Source organism: Stegastes partitus, unplaced genomic scaffold, assembly GCF_000690725.1.
Source record: "Stegastes partitus isolate 25-593 unplaced genomic scaffold, Stegastes_partitus-1.0.2 Scaffold1179, whole genome shotgun sequence".
In the NCBI taxonomy this organism is placed as follows: Eukaryota; Metazoa; Chordata; class Actinopteri; family Pomacentridae; genus Stegastes; species Stegastes partitus.
The window spans coordinates 11,717-31,389 of NW_007578910.1; the positions used below are offsets into that span (position 1 = coordinate 11,717).

Sequence of the window (19,673 nt, forward strand, 5' to 3'; positions counted from 1 at the left end):
CTACTACTACTAGTGGTAATCATAGTAGTATGTGGATGTCAATAATTATGGTGAATCAATTAATCCCCATAACAATTCATTTAATTAAAAACTACATTAACCTATAAGGCGGAAAACGAAGGTCCCTCATATCAGAAAATGTCTTGTTGAGTAGCTGCAGTACCTGGTTGCGCCACCAGGTGGAGCCTCATGGACTTTGTCTAGATAAACAAGGACAAGACAGAACTTTATCCATCACATGGGACCTACTGGTGCCCAGATGTTGCTCAAAAAATAAAACTATTTAACAGAATTAATGTAACGCCTAAAAGAAAAGCAGCAGGATACAATTACGGTACATTAATGAAAATTAAAACAAGTTACCTAAAATAAGATGAGAACTGAAAAGTAAGAAGTTATACTGACAATAATATTACCCATGACATTGTGATTATATGACATGAAATTGTAATATTGCGGATGAAAATAAATATTATATGTTTACTGTAGTGACCAGAGGAGGCGTCGCCCAAACTACAGGCTGTTAATGTTAGCAAGGAGAGAACATCGAGAACAATGGGCACCATGACAAAGACAGTAATAATTTTGTAATTATTATAAATAAAATTAATTACTCTGAGTAAGAGCTGATACCGTGGCTGTAAATGTGTTCTTTTCTGCTGTAAAGTTAGACGTTTAAATTAGCTTTCAGCAGTCCCACTTCACATTATTTTCTTTACTCGTACCTTCGGAGAAGCATAAATCTGTTTTTAAGAAACAAAGCTGACTTGCAGTTCCTCTGGTGGCCACTAGGAACTGCTAAACCAAACTTCAGTTGAGAAGACGTGAACGGGAAAACTTTTCTTTAGAAATACAAATTCTGTCCTTTTTAGGTTCGTGGCGATGAGCTTCTTCATCGCTGTGTCTGCATTTATTCATTGTTACAGTAAACAACATCACCACCATGTGGTCAAACTGGGAATTTCACTAAAACACCCTTTGCTGCATTGTTTGTTTTTAAATCTGTGCCTTCAGAGAGGCATACATCGGTTTAAAAAGTACATTTCAAAACATGTGTTGAGTTGCAGTTCCTCTAATGGCCACTAGATGTTGCTAAACCAGAGTTCAGCTGAGTTGCAGTGAATGGAAACTCCTATAAAACAAAGTGCGTTCATTTCACTTCATGCTTTTAATAAACGTGTTTAGTAAACAATAAAAAGTGCAGCTAAATAAAACCACCAGGCCTCCCTGTGACTGGCTGCAGCTATTTACTGCGATGACATCATGTTGCTGCTGACACTGTTTCTGTTTTTACATGTTTACCTCCGCCGCAAGCTATGCTAACACACACACACACACACACACACACACACACGGCTGAAACATGACGACACGCGGCTCATCGATGTAGCTGTGGCCGGTGTGTGTGTGCTGCCTGGCATTACTGGGCAACCGGACAGCATCATGGTGGAGACGCCGGGCGAGAGAGCATCGCACAGAGAGAGAGAGAGAGAGAGAGAGAGAGAGAGAGAGAGAGAGAGGGAGAGAGAGGGAGGCTGGCATTTGACTGTCAGGAAAGCAGAAGCCTGATGAAAAGCAGCACTGAGGACGCTCAGACTCGTTTTCCTGTGAGTGAAACAACTACCAAACAGCCGGATTGGTCATCCAGATTCATGATGCTGCTAATTATCGGGTTTTAAGCAGAAACTCGTGAAACTTCGGTGCGTTCAGGTCGGACGGCCTCAGGATGACTGTCACCTACTCCAGCAAAGTCGCCAACGCCACCTTCTTCAGCTTCCACCGGCTGCTGCTGCGCTGGAGGGGAAGCATCTACAAGCTGCTGTACCGGGAGTTCATCCTGTTCGTGTTGCTCTACACCGTCCTCAGCCTCGTCTACAGGTAGGACGCACTCACGCAACCTGACGTCTCACAGGTGCGCTAGCGGATCGTACAAAACCTGGTCGCATCACGCACACCAACACAGAATATATCGAACAAACGTATTCATATTGTCTCTGAACTCTAAAACAACCATAATGTAGTAAATAAATGTGACCTAAGAGAGAAGCTGTGTCAAATATCTTGATCGCCCCCTGGTGGCTGGTTGCAATACAGGTCACAAGCCCCGCCCCCCTCTGTGTTAACATTGAAAACTAAAAAAATCTATCTGATCAGGCTGTTACTGGTTAGTCTCACAGTGTCAGACCATTCTCTGTCTGTGTTTTCGTCTTTCTTTAAACTAATCGCAATCTTTTTGTATGTGGCTAAGAACAAGACGCGTCAACAGCGTTTACTCAGAATAGTAACGAAGGGACTTTGAGTCATGGGTCATCAACAGGTTTGTACGCGATCCAGAACTTTAGCAAAACTTGAAGGTTTCAGCGTGGTAAGTCACCGGATTGGAGGTTGTTGAAGGAGATTCTGAAAATGGTAAAATGTCAGATGGAGAAGGTTGCAGTGCAGTTCCCCAACTGTCCACTGGAGGGCTTCAAAAGTGAGTCAGCTCCCCGTAGACCTCCGTATCAAAATGTCCGACTTCACAGCAGAAATAAACCTCAACAGCTCAGAACAATAAACTCTTTTAGGCCTTTACAGCTGATTTTGAAAACAGGTTTCACTAAGCTCTTCATATTTTTAATAGAACTATTTTTATAAAGGCACCACATTATTATAAAGAGGTTTTGCAGAAAATTTTTCATTGACCGATTTTTTTTTAACACAGTTCGTTTAAGAGTTTTCTCAGAGTGGCCTCTAGTGGCCACAAGAGAAACTGCAGTTTGACATTCGGACAACATTTGAGCGTTCAAGGAGGAACTAAAGAGGAATAACGTTTGTTCGTTGTTTGTTGGTGGTGACGATGGCGTCCTTTGTCCTCCAGACTCGTCCTCTCCGACGACCAGAAGAGGCTGTTTGAGAAGCTCTCCATGTACTGCGACAAGTACGCCGAGCAGATTCCCGTCACCTTCGTGTTGGGTACGTTCACCGACCGACCACAGTTTCACTCTCACAGCATCGGTAGCACTTCGACTAATTTATTTCAACTTCCTCATGTTCCTCAAACGTTGTGTCTTTACCAAAGTTCTGTTGTCAAAATGTCAAAAAGAAATTCTCAAAGGTCTATGTTGTCTATGCTTATTGCTGCTGTAGCATGATGGCGCAACAGGTGGAATAAAGTCCACTACGTCCATAAATCTTGGAAAAACACACATATTTTTCTGACATTGTAGATCTAATAAATTAAATGTTTGCAGATGGAAGCAGGTGGTTTGGTTTAATTTGGGCCTGATCACCAACAACGTGAAGCATGTAGACGTGTTCGATAACACCTCATTTACAGTCTAACCAGAGCCTCGTATTACCTGTAAATCAGGAAATTCTGCATCAGGGCAACACAGGAAGTAGTGTTTGTTTTACATTGTTGTATAAAGGGGAGGAGGTTGGGCTGGTGGACGGACACGTAGCACATCAAGGACTAGATCTTGCATCTGTTAAAGGAATTCACATCAACATCATCACATCGAAAAGTACGTTGCTGGCTTTACATTTACACAAGAGTGTTTTCTGATTGTTAACCGACAAACTCCCTGAACCCATCGAGCGACCGTGCTACTGAATCGTTACGTAACAGCCTCCTAATGGCAGAAGCAACCCCCACAAGACAACACCATCATCACCACCCGTCTAATTATCTCCCCAGATCTCACTCCTAATCGTTCACAGATTACAGACTTCTCGGATTCGCGAGGGTTTGAAGTAGGCAGCCGATGTGTGTCATTATTAATAAACGCAGCAGGAGTCTGGCTAATATTAGTCCTCTGAGCAAAAGGCTTAACACCCGGTCGCACCGGCTGACTGACGGATGGGTGTCGCGTTTGGATGCTGCAGTAAAAGGCAAGAGATTAAAGAAACACTCGAAGGCCATGAAAGAGACTGAAAAGCTGAAATATCAGCGTATCTGTGCTTCCTGCCTCAGCAGACAGACAGACAGCAGAGTGTTGGGTTGCCTCATTAGCAGGCTGCTAATGGAAACAGATCATTAAAGAGCAGAGGAAGCTAAAAGCAGGCTGAGTGTTCGTGGAGCTGATCTCCTCCCTGGTTCGGCTGTCGGGGTGGATACATCCGCTGTAACTCCAAAACATCTTCATGTTGCATTTCTGAAATTAAAATGAAGGATAGTTTCAGTAACTCCAGTTAATAAAGCAACCAACAGTATATAAATGGAGTTCCGACTCTTTAACGCCTCCATCGTGTCTGAACTGTGACGACCCTGATCGCCATCATCAGGGTCGTTGTTGTGAAACCAGGTTTTCACCGTTCCGTCTTTGTGTTCCAGGGTTTTACGTGACCCTGGTGGTGAACCGGTGGTGGAATCAGTTCGTGAACCTCCCGTGGCCCGACAGACTCATGTTCCACATCTCCAGGTACGACATAGCGCTCTGTTCTGCCCCCTGCAGGAGGAGACAGGAACTACAGAACCACTGTAGGCAGCAATCTAACGACAGAAACAGGTTTATTGGTCCTGATTTTTAGAAAACTGCTCAGGTTTCAATCAATACATCTTAATTTGTTTAGCATCTTTCAAACACATAAACTGAAATTCAAAGTGACTGTCCAACCTGGTTACACGTGGATTAGGAGACTAAAGTAAAGTAAAACACCAAGAAGAGAACAAAGTGTTTCCTAAAATCTAGATAAAAAGAATAAAAGATCATGACAGTTTAGAAAGAAGCAAATTAAAACCTCCTCAAAAGTCTCTGATTGACTGTAAAACCTCTGCATGAATAAAGTTTTTGTAATCGGTTACCAAGATTAAACTGAAAAGGAACCCAATGGAAGATAAATAAGTGGTTAGAGAGGAATTAAAACAATAAAAAAGAAGTCATCTAAAAATAAAATGCAAAAAAAGAAAAGAAATTAAAGATGACGTCCAAAAATATTTTTACATTTAAAAAAAAAAAAAAAAATACACAAAATAGACAGATGACAATAAAACAACCTTTTATAAAATAAAGAAGCACAGAACCATGAAATTATATTACGAACAATATTTTAAGAAAGGCAGCACATGACTAAATATGTTCAGACTTTATTTAAATGAAATAATATGAACAATATAAACCTTATATTTATAATTTATCACATTTCCAAATGTGATTTAAAGACATTTTTACCATCAAACCAAATGAAACGTATGAAGTCAGATTGACTGAGACCTGCTGGTTGGTTCCCTTCAGCAGGAATTTAACTGTTTTTATTGGTAACATGAAGTCATTCAGCTGCTTAATGCTTCAGCTGTACCTGCACAGGTGGTCGGTCAGTATTTATCCTGACCAGTGAACAACTTTCTGTCTCTTCTGCCTCCAGCTGTGTTCAGGGTAAAGACGAATATGGCCGCCTGCTGCGCCGGACGCTGGTTCGTTACGTCAACCTGACGTCGCTGCTCATCTTCCGCTCCGTCAGCACGGCCGTCTGCAAACGCTTCCCCACCGTGGACCACGTGGTCGAGGCAGGTTAGCGTCGGTGTTGTCCCGGTGTTGTCCCAGCGTTGTCCCGCGGTTCTCTGTTGGTTTTTCATTAAACCATTAAAAGCAACACAGACGAGAAATGTCCAAAAACATGAAAATACGATATATTGATATGTACCTTCACCAAAACCATCAGCACATGAATGTCCTGAAGGTTGCACGAAGATCTACAGAAAACAAAACGATGTCTCAACAGTGACGTGATGTAAAAGTCAGACAGAGTTCAGGTCCTTCCCGGCTCTGTTTGCTCCTTCCTGTAACCGGCTGATACGACCCCAGGGATTGGCTCGTTATCGACCAATTAGAGCTGAGCTGAGTGATGACCTCAGACCGGCGTTTCTGCAATAAATGGATGAAAAACGTATTTATGCAACAGCATTGAACTGTAGAGTCAGTGTGGAGTCCAACAGAATCAACGAAAAACAATCTGTTTAGACCTTAGTTCATGGAAAGTGTTTTGTTTTTATATTTTTCATTAAAAACATCAGTGATGGGATGTAAACTAACCGGCATTTAAAGGGTTAAAGGACTGAAAATGGAATGAATGTTTGATAGTTATGATCCGGGCCGATGCTGGTTAAAGATAATGACCCAGTTAAAGTGAAAAATGATTTAAAAATGAACAACAGCATCCACGAACTAACAGGTCTGACGGCAAGCAGAGCAAAATACACAAATAAATATAAAAACAAAATGGCTGAAATGAAAACACGTAGTCTGGATTCTCACGTATGTTGGATTTCTTTAGAGACGCTTAATAAATCGTTATTAAAAATCAGTATTCATTGAATGTGACAGAGTTTTATTTGTTTAAAATGATAGTTTTTCCGTATTCAGCAGCAAACATTCCTCAACCAGCTCAAACATTTGGTCAACTCTGAGAAAATTGTGAATTTACCGGCTTCTGTTTGAGACGTTTCTGGTGAATCACTTGGAAATAATAAAAACACCTTCTAAAGAATAGACTGAACCGTAGATAGTATCGGGTGTTCTTGAAGAACATTTAAAAAACGTACTTGGTTGCCTTCATGCCAGTTTTGAATAATCCGTCTCTGCAGGTTTCATGACTCCTGAGGAGAGGAAGGTCTTCGAGAACATCCGGTCTCCTCACCTGAAGTACTGGATTCCCGTCGTCTGGTTCTCCAACTTGGCGTCTAAAGCCCGGCAGGAAGGACGGATCCAGGACAGCATCGACCTGCAGAACATTCTCAACGTAACGCTGAACTTTTTAACACATTAACAGATTAGCGGCTGCGATGGTCCGTAAAACTTAAGCTAAACTTCGAAACAACACTCATTAACAACAGACGTTTGAGCTCATTCCTACAAACACCTGCATCCACGTTATAACTACGAAACAGGTAACAGGCGACACGAACAAACCGGCCACAGAAAAGCTAGCTAACAAGAAACGGTGGACGGTTTTCTATGTGTTAAGTTGTTTTCCACTCCAAGAACCGCCCCAGTAGAACCTCTTTCAAGCAACAAGAACATACCTACTCAACACCGATTGGTTTAACTTGGAGAACACGATGAGTGTTCTCGTCCAGTATCGGTCTTCTCCTCTCTAACATCATCATCTCCAACGTTACAGTCACTGTTCAGGCTAATATAACGAATCCCCGTTGTTCTTTTATTTGCGTAGAGCTGGAGTGAAACCACCAGCGTTTGTCAGCGTTTCACTGGAGTTCAGCTGCTGGTTTCTACACCGGAACAGAAAGCGTGAAAGGGACGATTACGTTTTGCTGCCACCTGGTGCCTGCTCCGAGTTCCTGCATTTGAAGCCACCTGTTGTTTATTGCAGCAAATTACAACAATCTTAAGCGACAGTTTTGAATTCGTCACAAAACAACCAAAAGTTTGACTGTTTCTAAGAGTTATTCATGATAAAGCCGTAAAGTTCACCAGCTACTGTAGGGAAAGTCAAAAACAACTTTTTTTTCAAAACTGGTGATATTATTTTTCTAAATTTTCGTCATTTTCGTGGACTTTTTCTAATCCGTAACACATCTAATGTCTCACTTTCTGATAAACAACCAGCTGTTTCTAACTCACCAGAGTTGTTCTGACCCTGTTGATGGCAATGAGGCGACTTCAGGTTTCCACAGGTTGTGTTTAATGATCACAACAAGTAAACAACTGGGTGTTCGTTTTATTTACCTGAACTGACATCAGTCTGTGTTCTGGGATTTTATGTGACTCTGGTGGTGAATCCCATGAACATAAAGTCAGCAGAGCATCGTTGTCGTTGTTGTGTTTCTTGTTCCTCTGCTGGACTCTTTTTAAAATCAATCTGTTGAGTTACAGAAAGACAGGAAGTGAAAACCTGTTGTTGTTTCTGTCTGTGTCCAGGAGATGAACCAGTTCAGAACCTGGTGTGCGACTCTGTTCGGCTACGACTGGGTCGGCATCCCGCTGGTTTACACTCAGGTCGGTCATCCGTCACGCTAACATGTTTAAAGCCGTAATCACATCAGCAGTCATTACTGTAAGTGAATCAGAGCTCTGGAGCTCCCACACAACCAGAGGAAACATCTCCAGACCCACGAACCTCCGTCTGCTCGTCCCTGCAGGTCGTCACTCTCGCCGTCTACACCTTCTTCTTCGCTTGTCTGATTGGTCGACAGTTTCTGGACCCCACCCGGGGCTACCAGGGGCACGACCTTGACCTGTACGTCCCCATCTTCACCCTGCTGCAGTTCTTCTTCTACTCTGGCTGGCTGAAGGTCAGAAACTTCTTCTTAACCTGCTTCTGCAGCGCCCCCTGCTGGGTAGACGCCAGCATTAACAGTGTGTTTACATGTGAAACAAGTTACTCATTTACCAAAACTAAAGTCTGAATCATACAAACGCATCCATCAGAATTATGAACTTATGATCTAAAAACTTCTCATTTTATTATAACAGATTGCACAGTTTAAATCACTTATTAAAGAAATATAGGGAAAAAAATGTGCACAATAGTTATGTAAAAAAAGTTAAGAAAGAAAGAATTTAGCAAAAAATATTTTAGTAGTTTTACAGTAAAATGGAAAAAATGGCAAATTAATTATGTCAAATGTATTTTCATGGGTTTGTACCATGTCTGTAAAACTAAAAATGTCGAATTAATGTAAAATTTCAAGAATTTGTAAATAAATAAAAAAAAACAATTTTCACTGTGAACCAAGAAAATTACAAATTCAATACATAAAATTTCTAGAATATTATAAATAATGTTTCAGTAGTTTCAAATTACAGCAAAAAAATGTACAAACATAATTATGTACAATTTCAAGAATGTCATAATAAATGTGTAAAATTTCAAGAATTTTATCATTTGTATTTTAGCACCAGAAAAAACAAGACTTTTTATTTTATTTTATTTTATTTTTTACAATTTAATTTTCTAAAATGTACAGTATTTCATAATTCATATTTAGTAGTTTCAGTGTAAAACATAAAAAAACTGTTTTGTAAAATTTGAAGGATGTTATAATTCACATTTTAGTAATTTAGCTACAAAACAACAAATCAGCTTTTTAGAGTTTTATGATTCATATTTTAGTAATTTTACGGTTAAAAAAAACTGCAAATAAGTTTCGTAAAATATGAAGAATTTTTCCATTTATATTTTCATAGTAAAATATTAAACAAAAATTTGCAAAATACACAGATTGATCAAAACACTGGACTTTAACATTGCTGATTTAGTTTTACATGAGATTTGTTGTTTTTCATATTACCAGACTTGTTCCTTAAACAAATCGTATCAGTTGTGTAACAGCTTATCGTGTATATTTATGCATATATAATAGAGATAAATCAGACCATCACTCTTCTAGCCTGTTTTCCTTCAGACTGAATGACGTACGTCGGTGTGTGTCGACCTGTTTTTCATCTCTTGACCTTATCGTGTTTTATAAATAACACACCGTATAAAGTTTCCATAAACTACTTGGTGGACACGAGCCAGAAATCCTCAATGAGCCTCAGAGTCAGAACACAAGTAGCGGGACCAAAGATTTTAAGATGGTCCTTTGTGCAGCTGAAAGAAAACACTTAAACTAAACGTGGTTCATCCTCCCAGGAGCATGAACGTGCACATCAGGCCTGTAGAGTTTGGGGTGAACTGATAGACTTAATGTGCAAACAAGTGAATTAATAATCTACATAAGTGAAATTATGCAAGTTTTGCTGAACAGCTACAACAGCGACGCCTGTGGTCACAACGGGTAATTGCAACTGAAACCAAAGCAACTGGCTGTTGGTGAGTTGCCCAACAAGGAAACATGTTCCAGTGAAGCTATGACTGTCCTTCATTTTCTCATACTTTGGAAAATACAACGCGGTGGCTGCTAGCATGTAGCTTAGCTCCAATGACGACGACCTAAATAGTTTGGAAGTGAGCTCTACTGCCAACAACCGGTTAGCATACCGAATAGCTAACAAGCTAGCGAATGTCAGATCAGCAACAGAGCCAAACATTTCCGGGTGACTGAACTCCAGGTTTACTTTGTGTTTTTCTGTCAGGTAGCAGAGCAGCTGATCAACCCTTTTGGAGAAGACGACGACGACTTTGAGGCAAACTGGATCATCGACAGGAACCTTCAGGTCAGCAGCCAAAGAAGCTCAAATGCGCTCATATTTTCAGGTTATGTCCAGTTGAACAGGCACATTTATGGATTCAGATCCCTTAACTATGTTCTATGTTCTATAGCATACTACGAAGTTTTCGCAAATGTTTTCAAAATCGAAAGTATCCACACTCTGATGGTGTTTATTCAATCACAAGTTAAGAATAGAAATAGAAACTACTGAATTAATTCTCAGGCCTAAAATTGATTATATAAAGATTATCATGGCTAAAGCTAGAATGCCAACATTAGAGTTGTTCCTACATGTACACCAGGGCAGCAATACAAAACAGCTTTAACAGTATTGTTAGGTCCAATGTTCCTGACTGAGAAATTTGCAGGCTTGAGTGTAAAATTCACTAATTTTCTTGACATAACAACAATGAATCTCTCAGTGGGTTGTTTGTAGTTAACAGAAGCTTCACTAAAATCTTCCTGCCTCCTTCAGGTGTCTCTTCTCGCCGTGGACGAGATGCACATGAACCTGCCTCACATGACCAAAGACATGTACTGGAACGACTGCGACGCTCGTCCTCCGTACACTCTGGCGGCTGCAGACTACTGCATCCCGTCGTTCCTCGGCTCCACCACCGATATGGGGTCAACATGCATATTCATACTGGTTCTCATTTCAATTGGCTGAACCTGATTGTTTCTGGGTGTTACGGTAGCTGCTACAGGAAGTTCGTTGGGCTTTCCTCATTAGGGTCATTGTGGAGCTGGAACTACTGTTGACCTTTTTTTCAGTGTAGCTGTTGGTGAGTTAGTTGGATTTTGAGTTCTAAACTTTTGTTTAACGTCTCCTCCAGACTCTCCGACATCCTGCAGTTTGATGACGTCGACGGCAGCGACAGTCGTCTGCGGCAACAGGACTCTATTTTGGCTCGGCGTCAAGAGTCGGTACAACAGTTTTTCTTTACCTTTGTAAAGAAGGTTTTTGATCATTAAGGATTGTTTTTCAGCAAATTAGCACTAAAAACTACTGACCGATATCTAGCCGTTAACTAGGAAAGAAATGAACACCTTCTAGTGTGAGTAGCGCCACCTTGTGAGCATTAATGAACACTTTTAGTCCATCACTCCTGAACCTCAGAGTGCAGAAACAACTTTATTAGATTCAGTAATCTGGAGTCTTAAGCAGCGTGCTCATTTCGGCTTTCATGAATCTAATTAGTTTGAATGGAAATTTCGCAGATTTTCAAAAAGATGGTTACCTTTTCTTGTGGTAACATTTCTTAATATTTGCAGGTTCTCGGTCGAGTCCGCCGACTGCTTAGCGTTCAGGAGCCTCCTGATCTCCGACCTCCTCGGCCCGCTTTCAAACGACACAGCAGTGACGCAACTGGCAGCTTCTTCCCAGACTTCAGGTACTGGTGTGTTTGTACAACATGTACCTACATGACAAGTGTCACACTGGTAATAATAGATTTGGTTTAACAGCATCACATCAACAGTAAAACCATCTGGCAAAACTGTCCACAGTTTACATTCGGGACCACCTTTATGTTTGCCGTTGGTTATTTCATTTTGTTTAAACCCTTCCAGGGTCAAGACGGGTTCGGACGACTTGGCCCCACCTTCCATGGACACCCTGTCAACCTTAAGGGAGGTCAGCAGCAACCCGCCCTCACCTGAAAGCTCGCCCTCTGCTGTTTTCCCGCAGCTTGTCATCAGCCCGCCGTTGTTCGGTGATGCTTGTCACACTGCAGATTCTTTTGACAAACCTCAGAATGGCCTCGATCATTCCCCCACCGAGGAGGGACCAGGCTTGGAAATCCTAAGGTTGGTTTTCATGACCTCCAACTTTGCCCTATTTTGTTTTCTAACAGTGTCCATAGTGAAACCATTATGTTAGGGTTTTGACATAATGGGTTTGCAAAAGTTATACAAATTTCACCAAATTTTTCATTTTGCGGTCCTGGCCTTACTCTCCTTTCTGGCGTGACCCATTCCTTGTATTTACAGGGCTGACCCGGTAGCATGTTGCTCCCCAACTCAACTGGGGCCCAAAGAATTTCGCTGGACGACACTAAACACTCCGTGTCACCCACCAACCCGGCCACGAGGACGTCAATTCTCACTCCAGTTCTCCAGGCAGAATTCGAAAGCATCTGTCCGCAGCTTGCCAAGTCCAAAGGGCCTGGGCCGGCGAAGGCGAGGCTTGGGTCGGTTCCAATACCGGCGATCACCTGGTCCAACACCTGACACGCTGCAGCTCCCCAACCCTGATTATGACAATGACTTCCAGGGAACAACAGAGATTGAGAATGACGAGAAGGAAGCAACCAGCAATGGCGAAGACACGAAAAACACTAACTCCCAGTCGCAGAGCACAGAAAAGGAATAAGTCACAACCATCCAGTCAGACCAAACAGAATCAGCCACCGAGCTGCTAACAGCATCCCCCAAAGAAAGAGTCACTACCTGGTCTAAGAGAAAGGCTCAAATTGACTTTTGTTTTGTAGTTTTGAAGCAACAAATGCCTGGAAAGCTGGACATACCAACCTGTAAAGGGGCATTTACCACTCATTACCAGCTTTGTCTGGAAACACATCCAGACATATTCCCCATTAACGTATGTACTGCGTTTCTATGGGTCAGGTTAACTTTGCACTCTCCACCTCTGTTGTAGACACTCAGGTAAACGAAGAAACGAAAAAGAAAAATAACGTATACTTGCTCAAAAAGTGCGAGCTTCCTGCAGATTTCCAAAAACGTTTGTTTTTGAGTCTGGCTGGTACACCAAAGACAAAAGCCTCCCATTAAAGAAAACCGCTATGGGTGAAACACTTGCTATTAAAGAAAAATCGCCTGTAAGCGTCCCCTTCTTCATGCCTTAATGACGTTTTAATGGAAGAGTTGCTCTCAATGCAGATGTGAAATGAGCTAATTATGCTGAATTTGTTGCAACAATAATCTGTGTGGACTTTCTAGAGGAAAGTTGGAGGTATTCCATCCACCAGTGGACGCCATCTAGTATCCATAAGAGGAACTGTAGCACTTACTGATACACTCAGGGGGGTTTAAGAATTGTGATTACTGTTTGTATTCGTAAATGTATAAACTAATTAATGTACACTATCTGTGGCTGCTGCTGAATCTCCAAAAATGACTTTTTCAAATAAAATATTGACCTACTTCTTGATGGGTCACCAACAATGACGAATGATGTCATCTTGTCAGTATTGAACACCTAGTAATGGTTCTTTATCCTTAGGATGTTTTCCACTGCAGGAATTTCAAGGCCATTTTAGGGTGGCTCACACGATTGAACACATTCCTGCTGCAAGAACCGCTCTTGTAGGGCCTCTTTAAAAGCTGTTTCCATGTTAAAAAGAGTGCCTACTCCAGAGGAGGTACTTCTAACTGGCCCTGAAACACTACTGTTCAGTTCTCTATGCTGACTGGTTAAACTCAGAGAAGATCTACGAGACAGACGCAATTTTTCCACACTCTCGACATCTTCATTGAGTATCAGTAGCAGAAAACATACAAAACCTCCACTGTTCCATATCCTACCTGTTCATCGAACTGAAGTTACTGTACATCCAGTAGCTGCTATTTCTTATTGTTTTGGTGCCCTTTGAGTTAGCCTTATGGTCAAAGCTGGTGGATCCTATGCAATGAATGATGCAGTTTTGATGCTGTTTTCATGCAATGCAATGAAAACAGAAGGGCTGAAAGGGCCAATTCTGAGGCCATTTCTGGTCCTGCAGTGGTGATATTTAGCAAATTGCTGCAAGCTAGCTAGCTGCTAGATGTTCTTTTTTTGTTGGTGTGATGCCATGAATTACAAAATACTTTTAAATTGCGCAGTGTTTATTGGTTTGGATTGAGTTCCAGGTTACTTTTCAGCTGGTTCCTTAGCCCGGGCAAGGCCGACCCGGTCCTGTCCTTTGTCATAGATGCTGTAGAACTCTGTCAGGAACACATCTCCCAGGATCCACAGGGGGCCCTCAGGGGAAACAATGTCAATGCCCTGGAAACCACTGAAACACATCTCCCTGTCGCCAAGCATCTCCTGACGATGACAAGCAGGACGGTGGTATTGGAAGACATTTTCAGACTGTGTATTTGCAGTTTGTTCGAGTCATAGACTGAATGTAAAAGATGGACGTGGCCTCCAGGTCTGGAAAGTGAAGCCAATGCAGAAGTGCCTTAAACCTGTATTCTGTCTAAAAACCAGCAGGTGAGACTCCTGTGGTTGCAAAAATAATTCTGACTGTATAAAAGTCTATGAGATAATGACCCCACTTTTCACTTGGTCAGTTACCTCATTAAACATCTTCATAATGAGTTTATGTTCTGCGTCAGTATAACATTGTGTTCTTTTGGTAAATTTTGGTCCCATTTAGCATAAAGCAGAGTATGTTTTAGGGCAGGGTTGCTTGTAATTGACGGGTCGCGATCATATGGATGTACATAGTATCCTTAAGTTTACTGTCAGATTCATCGCTCACTCGATATGTTTCAAATCACAAAGACGTCCAAACCAGTGGCTGACATCAACGTGGTGACGTCCATCTTTTTTTAGACAGTGTATGATCAAGTTTATTTGTAGTAGTAGTACTTCCTAATATTTCACCACAGATAAAGCCAGCTGCAGAACAAAGTCTGACAGCTACATGAGGACAAGTCAAACAAAATAATAAACCTCACCTTCCTAACGTAGTGGTCCGCAGTCAGCGTGTACTCTGTTCCACCCAGAACAAAAGTTACATGAGGCAAACTGGACAACCTGACACAGTCGATAAGAAACTGAAACACAGCAAGATGTGTGTTAACATGTTAACAAAAATATAACATGTCACATCAGTTATTAGCATTGCTAGGCTAGCAATAAGCATTTCTAGGTTATTTACTATCATCTTTAGGCTAGTGACTAGCATTTCTAGACTTGTTATTGGCATCCCTTGCTGGGATTCCTAGGCTAGTGAATAGCATCCCTAAATTAGCAACCAACATCCCCAGGTTAGCAAATAGCATTCCTAAGCTAGCAACCAGCATCCATAGGCTAGTGGCTACAATCTCCAGTGTAACAACGAGCATTTCTAGGCATTAGCACCTTGTTCAGTCGCTTAATGAGTTGCTATCTTTAGCATAGCAATAGTTTAATCTAACCTCTCAGTAACCTATAGAATTAGACTGATTTTAACCTCTCCAAAGTTTGTGGGCGTGGCTCCGATCAGCTGTTGGAGGCTGAAGATGTCATTGGGCGGTCCAGCAATAAGGGAGGTTCCAGTATCAATAACTGCCTGGCAACCGTGAGGACAAAACGAGCTGGTACCCTGCACCGCCACACTGAAACAAACAGAAAAAAACAGTTTACACTGCCATCTAGTGGTTGCTTTATGATAAAGAACTAACTGACTGAGACTGCGATGTTTGACCAAGAAAAATGTACCTGTCCATCTTAACCTGCCAGTATCCCTTAGTGGTTACAGGCAGCCAGTTGATTGGTCCAGTGTACATCGCCTCATTTATTCCGCCTAGCAGCAGTTCTCCTTCTGGGCTGGTGGTCTTTGTTTTCCTGTATGGACAAAAATCACATTCCAGTCAACACTCTTTAAAAATGTACACTTATTTCTTTACGAAACATTGTTTAAGAATCAAAGAGATTCTGAGGTGGTCCGGAAGCTTCTGGAGGTTTTGGGATGGATCAAGTTGTTGAAGAGACTCCAAATGTTACTGGGGTTGCAGCAGAATTTAATCATTTTAAAGTAGCCTAGTAGTTTTCTGGAAGTTCAAATGAGGACTATAAAAGATCTAGAACTCCTGAGAAAGTCGCTCCAGGAGTGTGGTCTGGAGGATTTACTGGTATTCAAATATGTTTCTGGAAGGTTCCAGATGGTTCAGATGGATTCTTGACATTCATTTAAGACTTCTGGAGGATTCACGTTGGGAAACGACAAGGTTGAAAGTTGATCTACAGAATAATAAAACCTGTACAGGCTGAAACAAGGAACTCTCCTCACTCGAATGCACCCCTTAAGCAAGACAGTGAATCCCTGAACTGGTTGTACTGGTGAGCTCCTAGTGTGAATTCACCTGCTGAGGTAGACGGAGAACACCGGCTTGTCCAATGCCTTCTGTGCCAACAAGTTGTCAAAAACAGGGTTTCCAAGAATCTGTGCCAGGGATGGGTAAGCCAGTCCCAGAACACCGTCGAACTTCCCCATCATGAATATGTCACCAGGTTCGTACACGGCCTCCCCGAACTCCTGGTTCACAGCAGTCAGACTCCCAATCTGAAGATAACAACCAGTTACAGATTGTTAGAAAACAGGGTACACCTTCAGTTTCTCCAGTGTCTTCAAAAGCTCAACGCAACTGCAAGTAACTTCCTCAGGAGATTACTTCCTTAGGATTACCACCACCTGGATGATGAGAATCTACACAGACGTTATAATCTTCAGCTCTTGCTCACCATTAACAGCAACAAACAAATTAATTTAAAGCTCAGTCGTTGGCTGAGCCACCTCGGCAGCCATCATTTTTAATCTTGAACTTTATCTTGGACTTAATATCAAAGAACCAGATGTTTTGTACCGCTGGTGTTGATCTTTTGGACTGATGATGCAAAATGTTTCTGTCATATAACATTGTCTTCATCCCACTTTAAAGCTCTACTGTAACCTTGACATTTTTTACATTCTAAGATAAACCAGGATGGACCTTCAGCGTGTCTCTGGCCATGACTCCCAGCAGGTGTCCCGTTCCGTAGTGAATCCCAAACAATCGACCATCATGACGGTACGACGTCGACTCAAAGGCCTTGAAGCGCTTGTGCAGCACTGTGAACACACAAATACATCGACTTATTTTTCCAGACACTTAACCCGACCTTAACCAAAACTTTGCAGTAAATCTGAATTTTACCAACAGAGTCGAGGCACTTCCTGTCACTGGATGGGTGGCAGCGTTTTCAGTCAATTATCACTAATTGTTGACACATTTTGAACAGATTGGACAACTATTGATAGATTGATAGAAACATTTCTACCCACTGATATGTGACATCTACCTTAAACAAGGTCTGGTTCATTAGATAATTAGTTACTGGGCTGCTGTCCTAGAAATCGACTGCTTCATTTGAATATGTGAGCTCTGGCTGGAAACCATAACATGAACTGCCTGTAATCTTTGCATCCACCTCCACCAGTTGCTACTGCATAAAACACAGTCAGTCTTCCATCTCATTAAACAGTAGGAGGCGCCACCTGGTGGTGCCACAAGGTACTACAGCTAAACTACAAAACATTTTCTGACATGCATGGTCTGGGTCCTTCTGCCTTATTGGTTAATCTCTTTTTAATTGGTTAAACTGGTAATGGCAAGTCATCAATTAACCATTAACATCCCTAATCACAATAATAAAGGTGAATGGAAACAGCAAAATACGACACAACATCACCAAGTTCACAAAAAAAGTTTTTACGCTTGGTAGAATTGGTTTTTGACTTTTTCCAAGAGTTTAGTTTCTTGAATCTTCTTTGAGGTTTTTCAGCAGTTGACCAATAACTGGTTTTATTTACAACTTCTTTACTGTTTATTACAGCTTGTGCAGCTGATAGCGCCACCTTCTGATGAGCTGTGCATCCAAGTTTATTCCCCAAAGCAGTTAATGGAAGCAAAACTACTTTAAATATTTTTTTTTCTTTCTTTTTTTCAACATTTCAAAAGTTTGCTTCAAATTTGCTCAACACTTTAATGAAACCAGAGCTGTACTATGAACACATCTTATGTGACAACAGTAACACAAAAAGTCCACACACACACACACACACACACACACACACACACACACACACACACACACACAGGCCTTGAACTTCTTATCACGATCTCAAACAAACTAAACCCGAGTCATGCCGTCCTGACCCGCAAACACAACCGCCTCTAATACAAGAATACAAACACGCAACGCTTGTGTAGGATAGTGTTGTGTTGTGTCGTGTTGTGCAGCGTTGCGTTACCGCAGGCTGAGCTGACACAGTAGGACGACGGCACCCAGAGGTCGGCCGATCCGGTGTCGAAAACCACCGAGAAGTTCTGCTCCGGAGTTCCCAGACTGATCTCACCGTAATACTGAGTCTGAAACACAACAGACGCACAACAGACGCACAACAGACGCACAACAGACGCACAACGTACAACTGGGGTTTCATTCAGAAAACACTAAACAGTTGCTTGCTTCAAATGCCCGTGTGCATCTCTACCAACAGCTCCGTGCCTATCCAACTCTCTAAAATACTCCACTGTTTTGGGCAACAGTGACCCCCAGAGGAATACTGAGGCGCTGCAGCTAGCCTAAAACTGATCTGCCGACGTTTTCCCTGAGCAGCGTTGGGATTCGAACCTGCGACCTCTTCACCCGGCGTTCAGTGTCGTTGCTCTTACATCCATGAAGTTGTAGATCCTCTCGCTGGAGCGTCCGAGCCTCAGCGACGGCGTCCCGGACGGGAAGCACTGAGCGTAGCGGCGGTTGAACGCGTCGGGTCGGTGGTCCCTCAGAAACTCCTCCAGCAGGCCGGCCTCTCGCAGCTGCGAACGAATCGAACGCACCCGCCTGAGGGGGACCCTGAGGACGACGCAGTTCAGCGTTTCAGCTCTTTGTTTTCTAAATGGCTGTATGGTTCAGATAGAGCTACCAGTTAGCTTAGCATTTAGCATAAAAACTTCTCTGAACACCAAAACCTGTTGGCAGGTTTGAAAAGCAGGTTTTAACTTTTAAAAATCACCAAAGTTACATCATTTATTAGAGCAAGAAACTGTAAAAACAGAAAGAATTTCAAGTTCTTTAACTAATGACATGTCAAGAAAAACAAGAACATTTGAGCTAGAAATGTTTTTTTTTTCCATCCCTTTATTCCACATGGGTTTTTTTTTCCAAAGGTCCGTCAAAAACAAAAAGATTGAAACTGAACAGCCTTCAGTCACATGATTTAAAAAAATTCAGGGACTACAGCTCTAACGCAGAGAGTTTTAATTTTAATTAAACATCTTACTAACGTTGTGTTTTCCTACCTGACCAGCGCTGAGCTCGTCCAGAACAACAGCAGCAGCAGCAGCAGCAGCTTCAACATGTTTGGATCTGCATCAGTCTGAGACGCTGAGGACGTTTATCAGAGTCCAACCGAAGCTCTGATTGGATCTGAATCGACTCCAAAAACTCCGTGACCTGCTCAGAGTCTGAACAGAAACAGACTCAGAGGGATTAACTGTCATTCAAAGTACATGTGTGACTTTTGTAAGCTGCAGAAAACCTGAAGATGAAGTTAAAAGCTCCAGAAAAAGCCGTTAAATAAACCTTATGATGTGCCTTAACAAACCCTACACTGTGTTCACTTATGTATCTGAAATACAACAAATGTTTCACATAACAACCAGTTAAATAAAATGATTAGTAATTAAAATGATTTTCAGTGTCATGTTAAGGTTAATAAACGTTTCTGCTGAACGTTTGGTTTTACTTTTAACCGTCTGGTTGAGCAACTCCGGCGTGTCGACACTGTGAAGGTCTCAGTGACCTGCTGAGACGGTTTGAACTTTA

The 19,673-nt window shown here is 41.9% G+C and overlaps 2 protein-coding genes across 2 annotated transcripts; one reads left to right on the top strand and one right to left on the bottom strand.

The window, feature by feature from the left end:
- The first annotated feature begins 1,531 nt into the window (after positions 1–1,531).
- LOC103368610 (bestrophin-3) lies at positions 1,532–13,294 on the top strand. Its single transcript, XM_008297024.1, has 13 exons — positions 1,532–1,878; positions 2,858–2,952; positions 4,313–4,400; positions 5,344–5,489; positions 6,563–6,717; positions 7,857–7,934; positions 8,078–8,230; positions 10,017–10,097; positions 10,569–10,720; positions 10,930–11,020; positions 11,369–11,487; positions 11,666–11,902; positions 12,086–13,294. Exons 1-13 carry the CDS (start codon positions 1,727–1,729, stop codon positions 12,465–12,467), a joined length of 1,929 nt encoding a protein of 642 aa, XP_008295246.1. The 5' UTR covers positions 1,532–1,726; the 3' UTR covers positions 12,468–13,294.
- A 627-nt stretch (positions 13,295–13,921) lies between these two features.
- nots (nothepsin) lies at positions 13,922–19,206 on the bottom strand. The gene is made up of 9 exons (XM_008297025.1): positions 19,148–19,206; positions 18,521–18,701; positions 18,097–18,214; positions 16,796–16,914; positions 16,169–16,368; positions 15,525–15,650; positions 15,277–15,421; positions 14,780–14,878; positions 13,922–14,141 (listed from the first exon to the last, which is right to left on the bottom strand). The coding sequence occupies exons 1-9, from the start codon at positions 19,204–19,206 to the stop codon at positions 13,965–13,967; spliced, it is 1,224 nt and encodes a 407-aa protein (XP_008295247.1). The 3' UTR covers positions 13,922–13,964.
- Positions 19,207–19,673: the final 467 nt, after the last annotated feature.